A 23,971-nucleotide genomic window follows, 5' to 3' on the forward strand; every position below is an offset into this window, starting at 1 on the left:
CTGGGACAGTCCACTCAGGAAAGGGCCAGCAGCCCCAAGTCTCAGAAGGGAGAAACTGAGGTGGGGAGAGGAGACAGAAGGTGAAAGCCACAGACACGCCCGAGGGTGGGAAGGAGGGAGAGAGGTGTGCGGACTGCAGGTCCCGACCCAGCCACACCTCCCTGGAGTGGACAGAGGCCCCTGAGCCCCCCTCCAGAGGTCGGTGAAACCCAGGTTCAGGTTCTAATGAATAATCCATCCTCAGGGCCAGCCCCGCCCGCCACTCAGCCAGGAGATGATTTCCATCACCGCGGCCTGCGATTAAAGGTGGTGATTAAAAGCCGCCCACTGCACATGTTAATTTGCTTAAGATTCTGATCTCCTAAATCTCTTTTCTGGGCATTTAAGCAGAATTCTGTCTTTGAGAGCATTTGGCCCGGCAGGCGGCGGGTGGCAGGCAGGGAGGTGCCATGGTGGCAGGGGAACCAGGCCCCCAGGAGTTTAATTTTCTCCTCATTTGAAGAAGGCGACTGGAAGCAACAAACGAGCCCAGGGACGAAGAGCCAGCCAGGAGCCCGCCAGAACCCCTGCCCCTGCCCATGGACCAGCACAGCTGGGAGGACCACACCTAGCTCCTGCCTTGGCCGGAGGGTGGACGGCAGAGGGCAGAGGGTCCCCACCCTATGGGACCAGAGCTGTGTCTCCTCAGCCCCGCTTGCTGGGATTGGTCCTTGCCTTCTGGGTCTGAGAGGCTACCCCTGTCCCCACAGTCTAAGGCTGGATCTGGCTGTGAGCCCTGGCTGGATCTGTCCTTGGGTTCACAGGCATTGCCAGGACAGAGGCCGGAGGACACCACACCCTGAGACAGGGCGAGCTTAGACCTTGGGCCTGCAGCCCTGGGTTCTCAGCTAGGCCTGTAGGTGGACAGAGCTGATCCCCCTTCCCCTGTGCCTCAGTTTCCTCGATGTGCATTGGAAACACTGCACACCTGTGCCCCGGGCCCAGACACTGCACACAAAGGCAACCACTCCCCTTGCCCTCCTGGGCTGCAGTGACACCAGACCCAGCCTCAGGGCCTGCTGAGGCCCTAATGCCTCCTGCAGAGCCGAGCCTGAGGGTCCCATCTTCAGTCTGTGTGAGTTGACCATGAGCCAGCCATGAGCCCGAGGCCACCTGCACCAGGTGCTTCCCTGACATCCACGCTGCCCACCCCAGACTCCGCAGTGTCTCCATCCTCTCTCTCTCAGCTGGAGGGGCTTTCTTGCCCTGCAGGCTGGACAGAGGCCCCAAGTGGGCAGGGCACCGCCCAGCATCTCACAGGGGTAGGGGCAGGAGGCAGCCGAGTCCAGACAGAGCCCAGGCCCCGGCTTCCCTGCAGTGCACCTTCCATTCCTGCTTTCTCCATTGGCTTGGGGAAGCAGGAGGTGACCCCTCTTCTCAGCCATCCTGCAACAAAAGTTCCTTTACCTCTCATCTCCAAAGAAAATCATTTAGGTGGCCCCTGCCCCAGGGCACAGGTTCGGGAAGACATGGCCAACCCAAAGACGGGGGCCACAACAGGCCAGGGTTGCTCCAGTCTCCCGGGCACCCCAAGGGCCTGTGTGTACTCGTGTGCATGCCCAGGGGCCAGACAAGCGCTCTGTGCACCAGTCTGCATCAGGATCGCCAATTCTGGGCCCTCGGGTGACCCAGAGTTTGAGCAGAAACAGCCCCAGAGAAAGCCAGGGATGGAAGATGGAGACGCACATCAGGGGAAAACCAGAGTGAGGGCAGAGTGGGGAGGTAAGAAGCTCGTGAAGCCCCCCTGCCCACACACGAACCCCACGAAAAGAGACCTCACCCCCAGGACTTCCCACAGGCCAGCTGCTCCGGAGCCCCAGAGCCCTCTCCTGGACAGTGGGCCGTACCCTGTGCAGCTGGGGAGGCCAGTGGCCTGGTCACACCCACAACCAGCTGCCAAGCAGTCCCACTGTGCAGGAGCCTAGCACCATGTCCTCTGGGGCTGCTGGCGAGCGAGGGGTGCCCTGAGTGTGTTCCAGAAAATGCCACTGTAGACAGGAGCCAGGAAGGGCAGTGCTTCGGCAAGCTCAGGAGACCCCAGTCCACACCCTGGCTCTGCCTGACTCTGTGTACCCCATGGGAGTTTAGTGTCCCTCTGGCTTCAGTTTCCCCGTGTTAAACCAGGGAGGACCAGCAGTTCTCCAAGGGCCTGGCCAGCTGGCGCCTTGGCTCAGGCCGTGGAGGAGGAGGGTTCCCGGAGGAGGGCGGTGGACACCTTCAGTGGAGTCTGGCGGGAGACATTCTTGCACCAAAGTCCAAGTGCGATATCCCCCTGGGTGGCCACTGCTGTGCGGAGGGGCTAGGAGCCCTGTTCTCGGGTCACGGGCTCTGACCAGTCCCCGGGCGGCAGCTGTGTCCCAGCAGCCTCCAGGAGCAGAGCCCTGAGAACCGCCTCCCGCCAGCGGTGTGGGGCCTTCGTGGGGCGCCTCGGTTTCAGCTTCCGAGTTCTGTCCTACATATGTCTCCAAGGAAACGCTTCCCGATGACCTGCTGCAGTAAACAGATTCTCAGCTGCAGCCCCGTTCAGCAAACTTCAGCAGGCAGGGCTCTGCATCCTGCCTACCAGCACCAGGGCGACCCGGGGACACAACGAGGTCCCCCATGTGTCCCTGATTCTGCTCCTCCACCACCTTGGAATGCCTGAGTTAGACGGGCCCCCAGAGGCCCCTGGATCCAACCTCTTCACTTTTCAGATAGGGAAACTGAGGCAGGGGAATCTTGCTCGGGGTCTCACAGCCCAGCTGACCCTGCAGCTCCCCCTCCAGAGTGTGCTGGTCCCCAACAGTCGCACTGGCCCTGCAGCCCCCTGGAGGTGAGCACCCAGCCTCCTCATCGTGCACAGAATGTCCTAATTACCTCTCAGAGGTGCCAAGCGCATGTTTAAAGACAGAAATGCAGGCCCCTCCAATGATGAGACGGTGCTGACAGCTCTGCGGCTGGGAGAGACACAGCCCAGAAGCCCGTACCTCAGACGTTGCATTAATTATTCAACATCAAAGCGAATTCCGTGTTGCTTTCTCGCCTGGTTTAAGAGTTCTGTGGATGTTACAGCTTCGGTTAGGAAACTAAGCCCACTGTGGGGGCCTTGAAGGTCCAGACTCACCCCCACCACCCCGACACACATCTCGGCACCAGGATGGGCTGAGCGACCTCCTGTCCTGGGCAGTGGCTGGGGGGTGGGAGCACAGGATAAGGCAAGGGATGCCCCTCTAAGGCCCTAGTGTGTCCCCAACACAAAGATCCCCCTACTGCCTCAGCCCCCAGGGCCCCAGGTGGAACCAGCCCAGCGGTGCCCAGCGGTGCCCAAGCCCAGAGCTTGGTTCTGGAGCTCTAAGGTCACAGAGGAGCCCGTAGCCTCTGGCTGAGGAGGAAGACAGACCAGTGAGGACCTGGCCAAACTGACCACAGGCCACCCAAACTGACCGCAGTTGCCCCAGATGGACCAAGATGCCTTGGGACGACCACCTGACAGCAGGCCATGGGGACAAGACCACATATCAGGCAGAGGGGGTGTCAGGCGGAGGGGGTGTCAGGCAGAGGGGATGTCAGGCAGAGGGGGTGTCAGGCGGAGGGAGTGTCATGGGGTGTCAGGCGGAGGGGGTGTCAAGCAGCGGGGTGTCAGGCGGAGGGGGTGACATGGGGGTGTCAGGCAGAGGGGGTGTCAGGCGGAGGGAGTGTCATGGGGGTGTCAGGCGGAGGGAGTGTCAGGCAGAGGGGGTGTCAGGCGGAGGGGGTGTCAGGCGGAGGGGGTGTGAGGCAGAAGGGTGTCAGGTGGAGGAGTTGTCAGGCAGAGGGGGTGTCAGGCGGAAGGGTGTCAGACAGAGGGAGTGTCATGGGGGTGTCAGGCAGAGGGGGTGTCAGCCGGAGGGAGTGTCAGGCGGAGGGAGTGTCATGGGGGTGTCAGGCGGAGGGGGTGTCATGGGGGTGTCAGGCAGAGGGAGTGTCAGGCGGAGGGGGTGTCAGGCGGAGGGGGTGTCAGGCGGAGGGAGTGTCAGGCGGAGGGAGTGTCAGGCGGAGGGGGTGTCATGGGGGTGTCAGGCGGAGGGGGTGTCAGGCGGAGGGAGTGTCAGGCAGAGGGAGTGTCATGGGGGTGTCAGGCAGAGGGGTGTCAGGCGGAGGGGCTGCCAAGTGGCACAGCCAGTGCAGGCAGAGTTCCAGAGAGGGGCCTCCAGAGGAGGCAGCCCCAAGAAAGTGGGACTCAAGCAAACACAAGCTGGCAGGACAGGGCATCCCGGGTGGATGGCCAGGGAGGGCCAGATGCAGAGGCCCTGGGTGGGGATGAGTCTGACATCCCTAGTTGCCCTGTCCACCTTCCACAGTGCCATTCCCCAAACAAAGGCCCCAGCCCTGACCTGGTCCCCCCAAGCCTGGGGGAGTTGGCAGACAGGTTCAAAGGGAACACTGTTAATGCCAAGGCAGAGGCGCAGAAGAAACAAAGAAGAGAGAGCAAGAAACAGCTGGATTTGAGGCCCACAGAGGCGGGAGGCATGGGGATGCGGTGTCCAGTGGGTGTCACTGTCCCCACAGTGTTCCCTATTGCGGGCAGGAGGGGAGCCGAGGCCCCGAGGCTGCGGTCCCTGAGGCTGGGTAACGCAGCAGGGAGTGAAAGCTGGGGCAGCCTCAGGGACCGGAGCTTCGGCAAGGCTCTGGCCTGAATCATCTCAGCAGGCCCCACACATCCTGGCCTCCCGGTGCCCAGGGGCTGGGTCTCACATGGACCGAGCTCAGCCCGCCCTGCTAGCAGCATCCACAGTCACAGCAGGTGCCCACATGCCTCCCTCCTCCCTGCCACAGGACAGCCTTGCCAGGGAGTTCAGGCACCGCCAGAAGGGACCTGGCCAAGGTTGGTGGGTCAGGTGTCCAGCCCCGGGCTATAGAGCCCCACTGGACCTTGAGGGAGCAGGCACTGCCCTGGCTGCCCAGCCCTACCCCCCTGTACCAACCTGACCTAGATTTTGTGCCCGCGTGCAGCAGCCATGCAGAGCCTTGGCCAGCCTGGCACGGAGTCCAGTGAGCAGGATTCCAGGACGAACACTGCCACATGACCACCAATGCAGCCACGTCCCAGGACACACACCCTCAGCCGGGTCTGTCAGGAGCTGCTGGCCACCTGGCCCCACCCAGACCCTTCCCATGTGGGAGTGTGAGATCCAGCCCCAGAGAGGAGCACTGGGCAGACTTCTGAGCCCCTGCCCCACCAGGCTGGCCCCCAGCCTCAAGGGCCTGCTGAACGACGGGCAGAGAGAAAAAAGGCAAACCGGTGGCTGCTGCCCTGCAGGTGGGGAGTGTCACCCTGCACTGAGGGGTCAAAGGCTCAGAGAAGCTGTGAGACCTGCTAAGGCCACACAGCCAGTCACTGTGAAACCTGAGCTTGAGTCAGCGCCATCAGTCTCTGGCTGCTGCTCAAAGGCCCCCGCAGCCTTGGCCCCAGAGGCAGGCCAGTCCCCATCCCCAGGACCAGGCGCCCCTTCAGCCTCACCAGCCTCCACCAGGGTCATCAGGCCAGAGCAGCCCAGCTTACACCTGGGTGCTGCCCCAGGCCTCCCAGCTGCTCGCATCATTAAAAATGTGAAAATCCTTGAAAAAGAAGCAGTGTCCCTTTTCTGCCACTAAGCCCCTGCCTTTGGCTCCCACGATCCCAGTCCTCAGATTCGGTTCTCAGGCCAGAGGGAGCCCACACGGTCCCTGCCCCAGGGCCAAGACTGGCCATCCCCTGCGTCCTTCCTTGCCTGTCTCCAGCCCACCTGTTCCGTACCCCCAGCCATCAGCCAGGGTTTATTAAGCACCTACTGTGTACTGGGCATGGCTTAGAACTGGGGAGGAAGTAAGGAAACCAGAGGTAGGCCCCACACCCAGAGGGCTTCTGGTCTGGGAGACACAGAGCAGTGGTCAGTGGTCCTAGCTCTTGGGGGAACCTGGCCTGGGACCCCAGGGCAGCATGGCCTTAGAAAAGACCTGGAGAGAATGGGCTGATTTCCTAGACAGCAGGGCCCCTAGGGGCATGAAGGGCCAGTCCCATGGGGGCGCGGGCCCCTCCCTCAGGCCAGGCTAGAGCAGCAAGGTGAGGAAGCGGAGGGCAGAAGCGGCCTGGGTAGGGCTGGACGGCGCCAGCTGGGCCCAGTCACTGCCGGAGCAGAAGAGCGCTTGGCCCAGGTCCCAGCTCAGGGTGCTTGCTTGGATCCAAACAGGCCAGAGGGGAGCCAGCAGAGTGGTGAGGGGCCGATGGACCCTCCCCTGGCCGTCTGGACCTGCCCCGCACTGTGCCAAGGAAAACAGCCCCACCATGAGGCGCTGAGCGGAAACTGGCCTCCAAACACTGCCTGCCCCGGGCCTTCCACAGCTGTCCTGTCCCGCGTGTGAATGACTCAGGAGCATATTCCCCAGGTATCAGCACTGCATTCGGATGAGTGCTGGCTCAGTGTTGGCCCAAGGACTGGAAAGGAAGACCACCGGCAAGGAAGACCACCAGAAAGGAAGACCACCGGCAAGGAAGACCACCAGAAAGGAAGACCACCGGAAAGGAAGACCACCGGAAAGAAAGAACACTGGCAAGGAAGACCACTGGAAAGCCTGCAAGGGGGCACATGTGTCTCCAACAAGACAAAATAAACAAGCCAGAGAGGACCTGTCACCAGCGTGGCATTTGTCACCACGTCCCACGCAGGGCCGACAGGAGGCCCTGGGTGGACGCTGAGGGTGCATGGTTTTAGCTCCAGTGAGGTTCCTGGTGGGTGGCAAGAACCCACTGACCTCCTGGCATCACCAAAGCCCCTCCTGAGCCCCACCTCCAGATGGGGACAACCCGGCCCCAGGGAACAGGACTCAGGGCTGAGGCTGCAATGAGGGAGCCAGGTCACCATGAGGCAGTGGCTCGAGAGTGCCCAGGAGCAGCCCCACTGCAAGACCGGCGTGGCCCAGGCTGCTGTGAAGACCCCTTGGAGCAGACGGCAGAGACCCTGGAGCAGGGCGCTAGCAGGGGGCGGAGCACCTGCAGCAGGGGCCGTCAGCCGGGACCCATGACGCAGGAAGGGCTGGAGGCTGGGCTGGACAGGCCCCCGTGGGCACTGGCCTGGCCTGACCTGGACATGCCGAGTGGCTGGGGAACGGGCACCAGGCTGGCCCAAGTGGCCTTCCTGCTTTCACAGGAACTGGCAGGCGGGGTGGACCCAGTGGGACCAGCAAGGTCAGTGTGACCCCTCGGGCCCCCGTCTGCAGAGATGGTCAAGCACACATCACACTGCACAGGGACATCCCAGATGTAGTCACTTTTTACCATGGTTGCGTAAGTGCAGATTAAAAGCCAGTGAGAATCGGGAGTACAGGAGGCTGATGCAGGAATGAAACGTGACCTCGAGACCGTCCCTGTGCAGATGGGTCTTTGGGGGGCTGCCTGTATTGGGGGTGGGCTGCCTGTATGGGCGCGGTCTGGGCGGGAGCTTCCCTGAGGGAAGAGCCAGAGCCTCCTCCGGCATCTCCCCCGGCCACCCAGCCACTGGCCACTCCGGGGGCACAGATGGAGCCCAGCTTCTCCCCAGGCCCAGGAAGTGGGGGTCACACCGACCTTGCTGGTCCCACTGGGTCCACCCCGCCTGCCACCCCACCTGCCTGGTGCAGGGATGCACCAGGGAGCCCAGCGCCCACCAGCCCCGTGCCTGTGTGGCCCCCTTGGTGCCTGAGGCCCGCTCCTCGCTGTCCGCGCCCCCCACCACCTGCCCAGTGGACAGCGTGGGCTGGGTGGCCATCAGGGCTATGCAGGCAAATGTTCTTTTCCTTTTTATTTTTTTTCAGGTCAAAAACAGAAAAGAAGGCAGGCTGCCTATTAGGCACGAGGAAAGATCATCCAAGGGTTGGGAGCCGCCCCCAGCACGCACCTCCTGGGACCGGGAGGGTTCATGTTCTGCGCCAGGCCGTGGGTACCAGGATGCAGCCAGGACTCGGGGTGAGCCACCCTTCACCTTTGGGGAACTTGTGACTGCCCTGTGGTCAGACACTGAGGAAACCGCTTCCTTCAGGGAGTCCTCCGTGACTGCCTGCAAGTCGCTCTTGGGCCCCTCAGAGGCGGGATGCCATCCAGCGGCTCAGCCACTCCCCCAGGGTAGGTGCAGCCCTGTCCCGCCACACACAGCCCCCATCTCAGCAGATCGAGAACCCAAGGAGCGTCCTGGGAAGGAGGCCAGGAGACACTGGGGAGCAGGCGACTTGGGAACCCTGGCGAGAAGCTGCAGTGGCAGGAAACTGAGGCAGAGGGCACTCAGCCCCTTGAGATCACAGCCACAAGGCTGCTGGGAGCATGGGGCCCCCAGCTCCTGGCCACTCACAGGTTCCAGCCATGGCTGGAAAGTGCCCTGAAGCCCAGCGGGGAGGGGAGGAGGGGTCCCCACTGAGTGGAGGACAGGCTAGCCCGGCGTGGCCAGGCAGGCCCAGGTCTCATTCCTGTCCTTGCTGATGGACGGAGCTACCAGCCGGTCAGTTCACATCTCAGCCCACCTGAAAGAGCCCTGGGTCCCCCCCACCCCAGACCATCCTGTACAAGGGCTGGCCAGTGTGAGATGACCACCAGGGCAGGACCCAAAGCCACCACCGCCACACCAGGTGCCTGAAGACTAGAGCCCCAGGGGGTTCTGGAGGTAGGTGACTTTTGCCCCTTAGAAAAATGGAGACAACAGGCAGGGGCCCTGGCTGGACAGAGAGGACCTGCCCAAGGCCTAGGGGAGGTGCGGATCACCCCTCACAGTGCCGGAGTCATGCTGTGAACCTGGGGTCCCTTCCCACCTGGGAGCCCCCCGTGGCTGTGAGACCTGCTCTCCGCAGACCCAGCACGGGCCCCTCCGCTGGACCTAGAAGGGGCAGAAAAGGGTCCTACCAAGTGGGCCCCTGCTCTCAGGAAGGGTGGGCTCCTCCCACCAAGACCCCCGGACAAATCAAGGCCAGAGGAAGGCCCAGCTCCCTGGCTTCAGAGGGGGAAACTGAGCCCCAGGGAGGGAGGCTCCCTCAAGTTACAGCCATGACAGGAAGCCGACAGAGGCCGAGTCTCACCAGCTCCAGCACCTCCCCCATGTCCCCCAACCCCAAGGGGTCAATGGGTCTGCTGGGCGGGGGTTGCACAGGATGAACTCCCCCAGTGACCTCAGGTGTCCCCAGAAGCAGCGGCAGCGGTGACTGTGATGGTGACAACTGAGTCACCACCCGCAGCTTTTTAAGGCACAGCTGAGAGCAAGGGGCAATTTAAGTCTTTTTGACAAGCGCCAGAGTGCGTGGCTAGAGCGCCACCCACCCCCCAGCGCCGCCCCGCCTCCCAAGCCGGGCTGCAGCCCCTCCAATACAATACCCCGCAGGGCTCAGAGGCCACAGGTCAGGTGGGAGCCAACGCCCAGGGGACGAACTGTGGGGGCTGCGCTCGGAAGCCAAGGGAGGCCTAAATCCGACAAAGGCCCAGGGGAAACTGCCCGCCGGGTGACCTGGTGCTGGCGGCTTGGTGACTCCGATGACCCCGTGACAGGCCCAAGGGACACGCTAGGCCTTCCCTCGGGGCTCCACGTCCCACATGGCATCAACACCCCCGCCCACAGCCAATGCTGCTCCAGGCGACGCCGTTTCCTTACAAACATGGAATCTAATAATTCCAGTATTGCCAAGCCGAAAATAACCCACAACGCGCCTCTTGCCGAGCTCCTACCAGAGAATGCAATGGAGTCAAACACAGCTGCAGAGTCGCTTTAAAAATACACTCAAACACACGAGCACACAGCACGCACACGCACACAGCCCGCCCGCGGGACGCTCGCCTCCACCCACGGCGTGGCTCAACAGGTATGGAGGGTGAAGACGGGGGCACGGCCGGGGAGGGAGGCCCTGCAGTGAGATGGAGGGGCTGAGGGGCTCCTGGGGGCCATACTCCCTGAGCTGGGCCCTCTCACACCTGCCGCAGGTGCGCTTTGCCCCCTGGGAGCCTCCCACCTCCATTTGCAGCAAAGGCCTTGGGGCCACTCCTCTGAAGGTTCTGAGTGCTCCTGCCCCCGCCTGACCCCCAGGACCCCAGGGAACAAGCGTTGGCACCCCCACAGGCAACTGCTCCAGCTATGGTGGCCACAGAGCGTCCTTCACACTCACTGAGTCTAAGTCCACCTGCAGGAAGGTGGGCTGCCAGCCTCCCTACGCCCCCGCAGGCCCTTCTCTGGGGACCCGGTGCCCCTACCTTCTCTCCCTGGGGGGTGTCTCACAACCTAGCACAGGCTCTGGGAACAGCAGGTGAACCGTCAAATGTGGGGACCCGCACCAAGGGATTCAGAGGGGGCCTGGCAGGGCCGAGGGTCCTCCTGCCCTGACACCTTGGCGCTCAGGCCAGGCCAGGGAACAGGGACCTGCTGAGCCTCTGGGCAGCGCCCAGCCTAGACTGGCCATCACACAGCCAATGTCCAGTTCCAGGTGCCTGCCCGTCCCAGCTCCCACAGCCAAGGGTCCCATGCCCAGGCTAAGCCTGCAGACGGGTCAACTGGGTTCCTATCTCAGAAAAGAGCATGGTCTCAAGGGTGAGGGGAGAGCCAGGTCCCAGCCCCACTGGGGGCTCAGCATCATGGGGGTCCAGCCTGTGGAGGCTGCAGGGAGGAGCAGAGCCTCCTGGAGCAGGTGGGGGTCAGGACGCAGCTGGGCGTGCGTGCTCAGGCCGCACGGGGGGCCGAGGCCCGGCTGCCCCAGACAAGGAGGCCCCAGCCTGGACAACAGGTTTCTGGGGGTGACGTACACTCCGGGTGACAGTAAGAGGACTCCAAGGGGCTCCTGAGCCGTGAGCCACCTGCTCTGTCCCACCCACGCTGCCACAGAGCCCCAAACCTGGCCAAGGACGTAGCGCACAGACCTTCAGGAACAGGTCCTGTCCCAACAGCCCCGCAAGGGCCGAGACACCAAGGGGCCGAGCCAGGGCTGCTCTCAGGGAAGCCACCATTCCCGGTTTATCCCAGACCCTGGGGGACCCTGGGGAAGCCACTGGGGCTCACGTCCTGGCCCTTCCCCACTCGGAGGCCTCACCTAGGAGGGGGCTCCAGAGGCCCTGCAGCGTCCCAGACAGGAAGGCCTGGGGTCCGCCGTCAGGCCACCCCTTCCCAGTAAAAGGACATGCTCCATTCAGGGCATTGCTAGTTCAGCCCCTGGGGAGTAGAAGGTCCGTGGCCTTGAGCCTCCACAGACCATCCTCCCGGACAGGGCCACACCACATCGTGTCACATCAAGCCTGCCACGTGGTGCCGCCTCCTGCCATACCACACCATCAACCCCTCCCTGAGCAAGTGCCTGAGCTTCCAAGGATCCTGCAGAGGCGGCCCTAAGACCCTGTCTCGGGGCTGCCTGGGGATCCCCACGTGTCAGGGTGAGTCAGGCATGGTGGGCGGGGGGCTGGCCAGCGGGGAACTGGAGGGCCCAGGCCCGGGCCACCTCCAATGCTGCAGGGCAAGAAGGGAATAGGCAGTGCCTGCCCTAGGAGCTCAGCCAGGCAGGCCAGGACATGCCCCAGAGAGGCCGAGCACCAGCCCGGACTGCTGGAGAAGCCAGGTGGCCCTCACGGCTCTGCCCACAGTGGGCACCTATAGGTGGGTGACAGACTGGGGGCGGGGCTGGCTTGCAGCACCCCCAGAACCCACTATCAACAAGCCTCAGCTCTCAGAGGCTCCCCCACACAGTCTGGGGCCTGCCCTCTTTTCCCTACCCGACTCGGGAGACACAGGCCAGGCCTCTCCAGCAGCCCCCACCACCATTGCCCAAAATCCTGGGGACCCTGGAAGCCATAGCAGCCCTCCTGACCGGGAGACGGGGACAGGCACGGGGTTGGACCCAGGACTGGCGTCTGCTGGAGTCAGGAGAAGGTGTCCAGGGGCTACACACAGGAACAAGGACCCCAGAAAGAGGCAGCGGAGACCAGGTACTGGGGTACACTTTTCTCCGCTGAGAGCTCTGCCCCACTGGGGTGGAAGGAAGGGGTGGTGGAGGGTCCTGCCCCTGCCAGAGCGGGTGGCCCTGGGAAGCATGGAGGGCAAAGGCCACAGGGCCCCGTGAGGACGCTGGCCCCGGAACACGTGAAGGAGGTCCTGTGAGCCCCGTGTCTCAGCCCAGATCACCATCAACGTGCCGGGGCCAGCAGCCCCCTCTTCCAGGCTGGGGAGGGCCTGCGGTGTGCACAGACGCTCCCAGTGAGCCCTCCAGATAGTACAAGGGCCTCCCCTGCACCGCCTGCCATCCCCAGCCTCAATGTCCTCATCTTTGCAATGGGCAATAACAGGGCGGACCGGAAACATACGCCTCAGGGGCCTTCACCTCCCAAGTAGCACCACATGGGGAAGGGCCCCAGGGAGCATGGCGCCCGCAGGCCACATCCCAAGCACAATGGGGGCACTGGTGCCGTCGGGGGGCGGACTTGCGTTTTGGTAAATTGTCCCAGCTGCCCCACTGGAAGATCGGGGGACAGGCAAGAGGCTTGTGCCACAGTGGGGGACGGGCGGCCCAGGCCTGGGTGGAGGTGGTGAAGAGTCCCAGCTCTGAGAGCACTGAGGGGGCGCCCCCACCGGGAATGGATCCATGGGAAGGGGTGGGGTGAGCCAGGACTTCCCTCCTGAGAAGCCAGGACCAGGTGCCAGCAGGCATCCCTTCCTCCAGGCTGTCCTCCAGGTTGTCCTTCTCTAGGCTCTGCTGAGCTCTGGGCAGCAAAGGCGCGGCCCTGATTGTGTACTTGCTGCACTCAGGGCCAGGCCCAGGGGCAGTCAGCTGAGGACAGTGACTGGCCAGGCTCCAGGCCCTCCCAGGACCAAGTCTGACCGGGTGGCCAGGCGTGTCAGAGGGGAGGTTCATGCCCAGGCTCTGGTTGGGGAGCCCTAGGCCGCATCCCCAGTCCCCAGGGTCTGGGGATTATTTAAGCCCCTCCCTGGGCCCATCTGCTGCTCTCTGGGGCGGCTTGGGGTCGGGTGAATGATGTATTTGCCCCCCTCATGCCTGCGAGGGGGCCGCTGGAGGGAGGTGGACCCACCCCAGTCCCAGCCTCGCCTCCTGCTGCTCACGGTGGCCACTCCCAAAGGCCAGAAGGGCTGAGGCAGGAAGGGCCAGGGCAGGAGGGAGAGGAGGAGGCAGGATCAAGGGCTCCCATCCCCACCACAGAGGCCCCCCTCCATGGGGCTCACTCCAGGACGGCAGCTGTTGCCTTTGGGCCGAGATGAAATACTCCATGGGGCTGCTACCCGCAGGCAGGGCCGGGGCATAGCAGGCAACAGGGGGACCCAGGCCTCAGCGGCTCCTGGAGAACCTCCGGATTGCTCCCTGAAGCTCCACCGTCCTGGGTCGTGCGGCCCGGCTGCACTCAGCCTCCACCGTCCTTCCGCACACCTGGCTGCACACGGCACCCACTGCAGCTCCAGGCTTAGCAGTGCAGTGGGGGCTGCCTGCTGGCCCTACCAGCAAGGGAGCCTCGGGCCAGAGGGAGGGGGCGCCTTCCCGTGCACTGCCGAGGCTCAGGGCCCAGACGGAAGCCTCTGCTCAGCCTCCTCCGACAGGCCTGCAGCGGAGCAGACCTCACTTCACAGGGTTGGCATTTCTGAAGGATGACAAAGATCCCGGGGCTCAGAACGTGTTTTCTGTGTGAACAGACACTTCCCCACCAGCGTGCCGATGACAGGCGTCCGTGACAGCTCAGCCTGAATCACAGTCCCCCACCACCACCCACCATCCCCCGGCAGCCCAGATGCAGTGGGGGCAGGGCTGGGGCCGAGAGCACGTTAGGGTCCCAGGCCGGTGGGGCCAACTTATCCAGGCCCCTGTGATGCCACCCAGTCCCCAGGGAGGGGTCCCATTGGCTTGTCCTGCGCCTGTTACCGGGGCTGCGGTCTGGGGGAAGGGCTCCCTGCTGCCAACGGCGGCTGACCCTCTGAGGGATCAGAGCCCCCGAGAGCCCCCAGCCCACCCATGGCACAGACCCCCACACGGCTGCCCCCTCCACGGTGAGAGGACGTGTTGGTGGGTGGCGGCTCTCTGGCCTCACAGTGGCCCTTGGAGCCAGTTCCTGTGGCTGGAGTAGAGGGGCTTCCTCCAGAAGTGGGGGTATGTGGTGGTGGCCCCACTGGGGCTACCAGGGGTTAGCCAGGCAGCACTGATCAGTCCAGAGAGCTGGCACTGATCTGTACAGCCCGGAAGCGCACCTCCATCAGCCACGTTCTCCGCAACAATCTCTGCCTGTCACTGCTGGTGGCGTCCCTCGGAGACACAACTGCGTATGATCGTGCGGGGCTGGGGAGGCACACACGTCTCTGGCCCCAGACCCCACAATCAGGACGCGAGGCAGGCCCACCACCGCCTGCCTTGGCTGGGACGGAGAGGGCCCTGGGGAGTGGAGCGGCACCCGGCATCTTGTTGACGTGGACACCAGCAACAGGCCTCCCTCCTGGAGCGCACCCGGCCCAGCTGCTGGACTGGACCCCAGGCTCTGTCCCAAATTGCACCTTGAGTCCTGTTTCCAGACAGTGTGTGCCAGGTGGCCAAGCAACAGCCCCTGAGGCAGGGCCAGGTTCAGGGCCGTGTCCTGGGAGCTGACGTCCCTAGCATGGGCAGGGGTCCCCCTGACGGGCTGTCCCTCCTTCTCTACAAGTCACCTGCTCACCCTCACAACCACTGTCACCCCCTTTTCACAGATGAGGAAACTGAGGCCCAGAGACACAGGTATCTCTCCGAGATCCATAGTCCATGAACTGGTGGGAGGACGGGTGGGGATTTGAGCCCAGGCTGGGGTCCCACATACTTGGCCTTAAATGCGCCTGGTACAAGGATCTGGAGCCTGGGATGCAACAGTCAGATCTTCACTTCATGTGCAAGTCTCGGGGTACAGAGGCTCTGAAAAGCGGGGCACGTCCTGGTGAGCTAAAGAGGAGCCCAGAGGACCAGCCGCCTGTGCTGGAGGCCCCCAAGGAGGGAGGGAATGGCTGACAGCGACACGTGAAGCCACCTCTGCCCAGGGCGCCTGTTCCTGGACAAGCCTCAGGGGACGGGCCCAGCTGGGAGGAGCCGGGGCTCCTTGAGGTGGCTCAGGAGACCCCAGGGGAGCCAGGGAGACGCTGTGTGCAGAGAAACAGCCTCATTCACCCACTTCCCAGGGTTGAGCTTGGCGGCCGCAGCCCAGTCCGAGGCCGGCCTTCCACTTACGCATCAAAGATGGCTGCAGCCGCAGCTACAGCTCAGTTCTGAGGGCTGCTGGTTCTCCAGAGAATGGATGAGTTCCAGGGAGCGTCAGGGAGCAGGGGCAGGAGGGGCCCAGAATGGGGCAGCCACTGTCCCTCAGAGGTGGCTAGGCAGAGCTTACAAGCAGCCTTGCAGTTCTGTCCACAACACACTACTGCTGGCCCAGCTCAGCGGTGAGTCCCACTGCCCAAGGCCACACAGTTGCAGATTTGGGATCCACGTCTGCCCAGCTCCAGAGCCATGTCCTCCACCCTAGTGACGCCACCCGGGCAGAGCTGCCCCACCCAGGCCAGGCAGAGGCTGCTGCAGACCTGGACCCCCACCTCACCTGACACCACTCCCTCGAGTGTGGGCCTTGACACCCTGGTTTGTTTGTGTCTTTATGTTGAGACGGAGTCTCACTCTGTCACTTGGGCTGGAGTGCAGTGGCACCATCTTCGCTTACTGCAACCTCTGCCACCTCCCGGGTTCAAGCGATTCTCCTGCCTCAGCCTCCCAAGTAGCTGGGATTGCAGGTGCTTGCCACCACACACAGATACATTTTTGTATTTTTAGTAGAGACAGGGTTTCACCATGTTGCCCAGGCTGGTCTCGAACTCCTGATCTCAGGTGATCCACCCGCCTCAGCCTCCCAAAGTGCTGGGAATACAGGCGTGAGCCACCGTAGCTGGCCAGACACCCCAGTTTAAAACGTCCTTTTCTACTGAAATAGCTCCAACCTCTGGGCGGCAGGGGGTGGGGGTGGTGAATCTGCATTTTCCTCTGTCCAGGGGGACGTGAAGCTGCTACAGCTCCGACCAGGACTCCCAGCCCCGTCTGAGCCTCCTCAGAGCAGCTGGTAGGCCCTGGAGCCTACAGAGCCACTGATCCTGGGATGTGCTCCAGGGCCCAAGACCACGGCCCTTTCCCAACACCCGCAAAGGAGCCACGTGCAATGGTTTGACGAAACAAGCCTTCTGGAGGCCCCAGCTGCCTTGTGGGGCAGCGGCGATGTGATGAGTGGTGGCAATCAGGAGCAGCTGCTCCCTGAGAATGCAGTGAGGCCCGTCCAGGCCTCCAGCACCTCTCTTGGTCACCTGTGGAGCCAGGGCCCCACCCAGGGAGAGACTGGGATGGTGGGGAGCCAGGAGGCTGGGCTAGGGGACCTGTGGGACCCCAGCAGCGTGGGGTCCAGGGCCTGCCTCGGGTGGGGGTGCTGGGGTGGAGCACATGGCCACAGTAGGAGGCTGAAGGGCGACCACCTCTGACAAAACACACACACACATCCCAGAACCTGTGAATTTGGCCTTATTTGGAAAAAAGGTCTCTGAGGACGTGCTTCAGTGAAGGGCCCTGCACCGAGGAGATCATCCTGAATGACCCAGGCAGGCCCTAAATCCTTACAGGAGAAAGCAGAAGACTCGAGGTGCAAGAGAAGACGGAGAGAAGGGCGAGGGACGACAGGCAGAAGCAGGAGGCGGCCACAACCCAAGGGATGCCGGAGGCACCAGAGACTGGAGGAGGCCAGGAAGGTCCTCCCTGGGAGCCTGCAGGGGAGCGCGGCCCCACCTGCACCCTGACCTCAGACTTCTGGCCTGCAGGACTTCGAGAGAATGAGCATGTGGCGTTTTCACTGGCCGGTGCGCGGCAGCCGGCCCCAGCAGCCGCAGGAAACACCCTGCCAAGTCACGGTGTGCCAGACACCCGGGGCACCTGGCGCTCCAGGAGGGTGAGGGCAGCCCAGCTGTCAGCAAAGCCTTCCCGACAAGGAGTCACCTTTGCCTGGGTTTGGCTGCCCGGGGGCCACCACCAGGGAAAAAGGACCACAGCAGCCAGGGCACCATGCTCTCCGCCCACAGGCACTGTGCCACAGCCTGGTCTCAAATATCTCACTGGCTCTCCTGGTGCTGCAGGGGAAGGAGGGACATGCACTGCCAAGGTCCCGCAGCCAGGGAGGGACGGAAAGACCTCGGGCCTTGCCGCGGGGCACATGAATCCTCGGGGAATACATCCTCTGTATTCCTCGGTTCTGGTCGGCTGGTCCCCGGTGGGAAAGACCCCAGACTCAGAGCAGCTGCCCTGAAGTGGGCAGACGGGGTCACGTCAGGGAGGAGTGAGGCCAGGTTACCACGGCTGAAGCTCTGGTCAGACGTCTCCCTGGGCCCGAGGGACCAAGCTGGGGACATTTCAGCAACTTGCCCCCACCCCCCAAGCCCTTCCTGCCTTCCAGTCTCTCCAGGGCCAGCAGCTCAGTCACAGCCAAGGGTCACAATGGAGCCCCAGGTCAGCAGCCCCTCCCTGGAGCTGCAGGCCCCCAACATGGCCGGCTGTCTCTGGAATCTCCACCCACTACGCATGTCCGCCTTGCTCCCCAGTGGGAGGGCACCCTGTGAGCACAGCAGAACCTGGGGGAGAGGGAGCGGGAGCCCTGAGAAGCCCGGCTGAGCCCCTTCCGCCGTCTTGGGAGTGACCATGTGCAGGTGTGTGCGGAACACAGGTCCAGCAATCGGGGAGAAGAAGCTGACGGCAGAGTAGTCCTGGAGGATGCAGTTGAGGTGAGCAAATGGGCCTCCCCACACAGACTTGGGGCCCCACCTTGCAGCCACCCTAGCCCTGGAACCCCCCAGGGTCCCTGGTTTCTGCCATCAAGCCTGACTCCTCCTGGAGCCTCACCCACAGGGTCTGATCTGCACTGGGAGCTCAGAAGGCAGGTGTGAGGAGCCTGCTCCCATCTGCGGGGGTGGAGACCCCGGAATCCACACCCAAAGGCTGCTGGGAGCACATAAGGGGGTGGGAGGGGAAGGCAGGAAGAGGAGTCCTGAGGGCAGCTCTGAGGCTGGGGTGGGTACCCTCCGCCACCTCCACCTCCGCCAGGCCACTGTGCTGCCCTGAAGCTGGCCCCAGAGAGGTGCTGGTGCATGGGTACACAGGTGTGCATGCACACACATGGGGCTGCAGGAGCAGGAGGAGGAAGGAGCCCCAGCCCAGACTCGGCCCAGCCCTGGGGAGTATGAGGCAGTGAAGGGACACCCGCATTCCTGCCGGCTCTGACCCCTCTGCAGGCCCTGACTCCTCTGCCAGCTCTGACCTCCCTGCCGGCCCGACCCCTCTGCATGGGCCCAGACTAGCCAGCTCTCGGCTGGGCTGGGCAGCTGAGGCAGCCTCCTTTGTCCCTTTGTGCTGGGCGAGTGGAAAGGACAAAAGCTGTTCTCCCGGCTGGCTAGCTGCTGCCGCCGGAGATGTCTCCAGGAGCCCTTCCTCCCTCTGCCTCCAATGTGCGCCTGTTACACAACAGACCTAAGAATAATCCGGAGGGCGGTCGGAGTGGAGCTGCCCCGCCTCCTGGGACCCCTGCAGCTGGGGGGAGGGAGGGGCTCGAGGCACACAGCTCCTGCTTCTGCCTGGGGCCCCAGTCTGTCAAGGGCCACCCCACCCCCAGCCCCGAGAGACCTGGCTGCAGGGTCCTAACTCCAGCCTAAATCCACCAACTCACAGGCAGGGCTGAACCACAAGTTGTGAATAGGGGGGCAAGTGGCAGTGGGACCCCAGAATCCAGGACCACTTGTGCCCAGGGGCCCTTGGAGACAAGAGTCCCAGCTGGGCCTGTGACAGCCCCAGAGCGGGCAGCAGCGGGGAAGCTGGGCCTTCAGTGGGTGCGCTGATGTCCAAGCCCCCAGTGGCCACCCCTTCCTGGCAGCCAGGGGCAGCACCCAGGCTAGGTCTGAGGCAGACAGGGAAGCAGGACAGGGGTGGGAAGGCCAGCCAGGCAGCAGGAGGGACCCACTGGGCTGGTCCTCAGCCCCCCTCCCGTCAGCGTGCCCATCACTGGAGCAGGTGGCCGGCAGCTCGTGGGGCTCTGGCATGGGGCTCGGGCCAGGCTCCCTCCGTTCCCGGACAGACGGCACTGTGGGTGCGACAGTTAGCAGCTAATGAAGTGGTCCTATTAGGCGCACTAATAGGACAGAGTAACAGAAGATATGCAAATTGGTCCGAAGCTCTTCATGTGTTGTGGACATTAAAAATTAAAATCCAATTACAACTCGTATTGTCAGACCTGGCTGCTGCGGCTTCCGGCAATCCGTGTGTGCGGTGCGGATTATGTAACCTGAACTCCGGCAGTGGGAGTGAGGGCCTCGGGAACTGGGCTGCCGGGCCCCCACTACCACCTAGGAGGGTCTGTAGGGGGTCTCTCCTGCCCACCAGCTCCTCTGCCCCCCACCCCGGGTGGGGTCCCTACCTGGTCACCCACAGGAGGGGCCACTGCCAACCTGTCCCCATCCTCCCCCATGCCCCCAGCTGTTTCCCACTCACAGCCAGCTCTGCCAGAGGCTGGACATCAGGCCTGACCCCAGCCTCAGGCTCAGGGATTTGAGGCCAAGACCAACAGACTGAGCCCCGAGCCCCGTGTCTTCCACACACTGTCCAGCTGACACTCCCACCAGTTCCCCGGCTACTGCCCAGGCCGATTCCAGCCTCTTCTCTCACTGCCCTGGGTTCCCTGGGGACATGCCAAGCAGGCGCCAGTCTCCCTCCCTGCCTCATCCAGATGAGGCTGAAAGCTCAGCTCTCACCTCCCAGAGGGCAGGGCCATCAGGCGGTCAGCCTCCGGGAAGGGGCCTGTGGGGACCCTCAGCACAGCCACAGGCACCCACTTGCCCAGTGCACACCTGCCTCCCTCATCCTTTCCAGACCCCAGACCCTCCCCTAGGGCGGTGCAGAGAATGTGGCTCTGGCTTAAGTGCAGAGGGAACGTTGTGGGGGCCAATATAGAGCCGACTTCTCCCATCAGCCCAGGGTCCTAGGGGAGACCAACAGGCTGGCTGTGTCCCCACCAACCAAGCAGGAGGTAGGACAGTGGCCTCTCCCTCTGACTTGCCCCTCCCTGGCCTCCCATGGTGCCTGAATCCTCTCTGAGGCTGCACCTCGCTGAAGGAGTCTCTGGGATCAGACACCCAGGCAGGCAGACACCATGGGCTCCCCAAAACAGGGGTGTTGGGCACCGTGACCCCACCTCACCAGACCAAAGTGTCAGGGGAGGAAGAGGATGCGGATCGGGTCCATTCTCATGGAGGGAGAAGGCCATGGGGGAAGGGCAGTCCCAGTGGTCTCAGGGGTCACAGTGGGGATCAGTGGCCACCTTGGCTGCCTCCAGTGTCACCAGACAGTGTGGGAGGCGGGGAGTGGAGGGGAGGGGAAGCCGCCTATCTCCTTGGCATCTTCCTCCACCCGCTCCAGCAGAGCCCATCACCCCTAAAGAACAGCCTGTAGCTCTCTGCCGCAGGTCCAGAGTCCAGGAGGCTCCTCAGCAGTGGACACTCAGACACTTCCCCCTCCCGTGTCCTACAGACCACCCCGCAGGGCCGCCCCAGGGCCTCCTGAGCTCCCGCCTGCCTGGGCAGTGCCTGCTGCACCCCACCTGCTAGTGCCGGGAGAGGCCGGCTCCCCCGAGACGCGCACCTGCAGCCCAGGCAGATGTGCCCATGCGGCAAGTCCACGCAGCACCTCCCGGACCGACACAGGGTGCCCTGCGGCACCATCCGGCAGGGGTCAGAGGTGTCCGGCCGGGGCTCAGCACGGATCATTCTCAGCATGGTCACAACCCCAGCGCGGCCTCCGCGGAAGCCCGGGGAGGAAAGTTTTTAGAGGGGCGGCCCCCGGATCCCTCACCCGTCACCTCAGGCCGGCCGGAGAGCTCAAGACGGCTCCGCCCGTCCCGCCCACAGTCCCGCACCCGCACCCGCACCCGCACCCGTGCCCGTGCCACCGCGATCCGAGCCTCCGCTCCCGGGTCTGAGGCCCAGGCAGCTCGGCTCGGACCCGCACCAGGGCTGCGGCGCCCCCGCGCGTCCACCCGCGCATCCCGGTTGGCGGCGGCGCAGCGGCAGGAGCGGCACCTACTGTGCTTCTGCGGGGCGGCTCCCGCGTCCATTGTCTCCGTGGCGGCGGCAGCGAGGGCGGCGGGGGCGGGGGCTGCGGACCGGGGGGCGCAGTCAGCGGCCGGGCTCTGACTCGGGCTGGGACGCCGGCTCCCGCGGCATCGCCCCGCCGACTCGGGCGGCCCGCGGCGGGCTGTGCGCGGTGACACTGCGCCCCGTGGAGGCGCCGCGCGAGGAGCGCGCTGTCACTCGTGCCGCCCGCACCACACCCCCTGCCCGCCCCGCGCCGGGAGGGGGCCGGGGGCGCGGGCTCCGCCACAGGCACCGGGCGGGGGGCAGATCAGGCGCAACCGGGAGAGCGCGGCGCGCAGAACAGGTGGGGCGCTGGGCGCACGGCGGGACCAGCCGGCCCGCCCCGCGCCCGCCGCAGCCAAAGTACTTTCTCCGCAAAGATGCTCCCTCGGCCTTCGGCTTCTCCCACCTCCCCCTCCGCCTCCCTCCGGCTCCCCGTGACCCCAGCCGGCGGGACCGGGAAGGGGGCGGGGCCGAGAGCGCTTCCCATCTCCAGGCTGGGCGTTTGCCCAGGCGCCGGGAGAAGCCAAGACAGGGGCCTCGGCGACATTACTCCCCACCCCCCACCACATCACCCTGGTGTTCGAGGACTGGGGATTGGGCCACCCCTCCCCCAACTAAGATGTCAGGGGCACGTGCAGACCCTTGCAGAAGAGCCTAGCACTGCTGAGGAGGGGGTACAGCCCAGCCCCAAGAGGGTGGCAGGGCACCCTAGCTCCCATCGGGCGGCCATCCACCCACCTCTGGTGGGAGGGAGCTTGGTGCTGCATCCTGTGCCCCGGGGACAACCAGGAAGACCCTTCCCCTGGTCAGGTCCCTAGCCCCACACCAGCCACCCCTTCCACTGTTCCAGACCCTGGAGGCCCAAAGTCGCCCCACAGACAGGACCTGGACCCTCCCTGCCCACCAGGTTTCTCTGCTTCCAGGCACTTCCTCCTTTCCTGGCTCTGCTGCAGGCAGCCATGAAGGAGGAGGGGGGAGACATGTCAAGAGAGACTGCCCAGCTCTCGCCTGTGTCCAGAGAGGCCTCAACTCCCCCAGGCCTGCCTTGGCCACAGAGCGAAGAGGCAGAACTTGGCAGACTCTGGAATAAGAAGGGCTCCTGCGCTCAGAGCCCCCCAGTTTACCCACAAGGCCAGCCTCTGGCCTTAGAGGGAAGCCACAGCGTTCACCCTAGGGCAGCCCCGTGCACCCACACCATGCTGCTTCTGCACCCAAGGGTCCCTGGACTTTGTTCTCTGGGTCTGATACGAGTGGTTCAGACCGGGAGGGGGTCCTCGCCAGAGCTGAAAAAGGGGCACAGGCCACTAAGGACGCACACATCCCTGGGCCCGCCAGCTCCGCCTGCCAGGGACAGGAAAGGCTGAGTCTTAAGATGAGGCCCAAGATGGGCACCAAGCTGGGAACCAGGGAGGAGGCCAGGGGCGGGGTAGGGGTGCGTGGGAGCATGTCACTCGGGACCCGTGTTGCCAGCAGACCCTGCCCACCATCTGGCCCTGGCATAGTGACTGAAGAGACGGAAGACACAGGTGCACGTCGTGGTTCCCCACAGATTCACGAGGGGCCTCAGTCTCCCCTCCAGGCCTCAGTCCCCAGGAATAGACTTGCTGGTGTCTATGGTTCTTTCCCGATTGCTGCAGCCCAGGTGGTTTCTGACTCCCCCAAGCAGTCTATTGCTTGGCTGTGCCCCAGAGCCTGGGCGTGGTCAGGATTCCTCCTGGTGCAAAGCTCACCACGGAGAGACTGCGTCCTGCCGCCTGCAGGGCCAGCTCCGCTCCTGAGGCTTTCTGCTTTCCAGGAGCACCAGGCAGTGCCATCTCCACACAGCCCTGGCTGGAGACTCTGTGCCGGGTGTGTGTTCCCGGATGTTTCATCTGGCTGAGGCTGGGGAGGGTCCTGCGGCCTCTGCCCAGGGCCATGAGCCTGCAGTGAAGCCTCCATCACTACCGTGAGGGGCTGACGAGCCCTGTGCCCTGAGGTGTAGCTGCCTTAATGGGGGCTGTGGATGGAAGGCGAAGAGAGCTGCTCCTCCCCCGGCGAACCCTGCCGCAGCTCCAGAGCTTCCTCTCGAAGGAAAGGCTAGTTCCGGGCTCCCCTGGCCACACCAGCACAGGACTCCCGGACTCCACCCTGGCTTCCTCTCCCGGGGTGCTGGCTCCCGCAGCTTCTCTGCTCACCCCTACACCAGGGACCCAATGCCCAGGCCAGGGCAGAGCTGCTGCTCCTCCCTCTCCTCCCCAGGAGGAAACCCCGCCGTGACAGCACCAGCTGGTCTGGGATCCCAAAGTGAGAGTGGACTCAGCAGATGAGTGGAGGATGGACGTGCCAGTCGACGCTCAGAAACGTGCAGGAGGAATAAATGAGGTGTGGGTGAATGAATGAGTACCCACAGAGCTCTGTGCTGTGAATGAACGTGCCCAGGCTCCTGCCCACCCCCATGCCCCCACGCTCAGCCCCTCCCAGCGCAGGCCCAGGAGCTGGCAGAAGCCAAGCCCAGGCCGGATGGGATGCCTGCGTGGAGCTGGGAGTTGCTCTGGGACCACACCTGTGGTGCCAGCACCTCTTGGCTCCTGAGGCTTCATTCACAGCAGGGGCCGGGCAGCAGGGGCTGGCAGCGGGGCTCTCTCCTATGCTTTTCCCATTCCCCGGCCCTCTAAGGGCTTGTCTCAGACTAAAGCCTGAGCACCCTCTTCACTGCCTGGCTTAGAGACGCCCGGGAGCTGGGTGCAGTCAGGATGGGAACCCACCCCCTCCACTTCCTGGGCACCTGGAGCGGGCAGTGCCCTCTGAACCATGCCCAT

General features: G+C 64.0%; 1 protein-coding gene across 1 annotated transcript in view; it reads right to left on the reverse strand.

Moving 5' to 3' along the window:
- Nucleotides 1–21,301, reverse strand: part of LOC105496699 (phospholipase C eta 2) — a 61,006-nt gene extending 39,705 nt beyond the window's left edge. The window contains exon 1 of the mRNA XM_011767254.3: nucleotides 21,121–21,301. Within this exon, the coding sequence (XP_011765556.2) occupies nucleotides 21,121–21,151 (31 nt within the window). The 5' untranslated portion in view covers nucleotides 21,152–21,301. The remainder of the gene's footprint in view (nucleotides 1–21,120) is intronic.
- Between the last annotated feature and the right edge of the window lie 2,670 nt (nucleotides 21,302–23,971).

The sequence above is a fragment of the Macaca nemestrina genome, chromosome 1, assembly GCF_043159975.1.
Source record: "Macaca nemestrina isolate mMacNem1 chromosome 1, mMacNem.hap1, whole genome shotgun sequence".
Taxonomy (NCBI): Eukaryota; Metazoa; Chordata; class Mammalia; order Primates; family Cercopithecidae; genus Macaca; species Macaca nemestrina.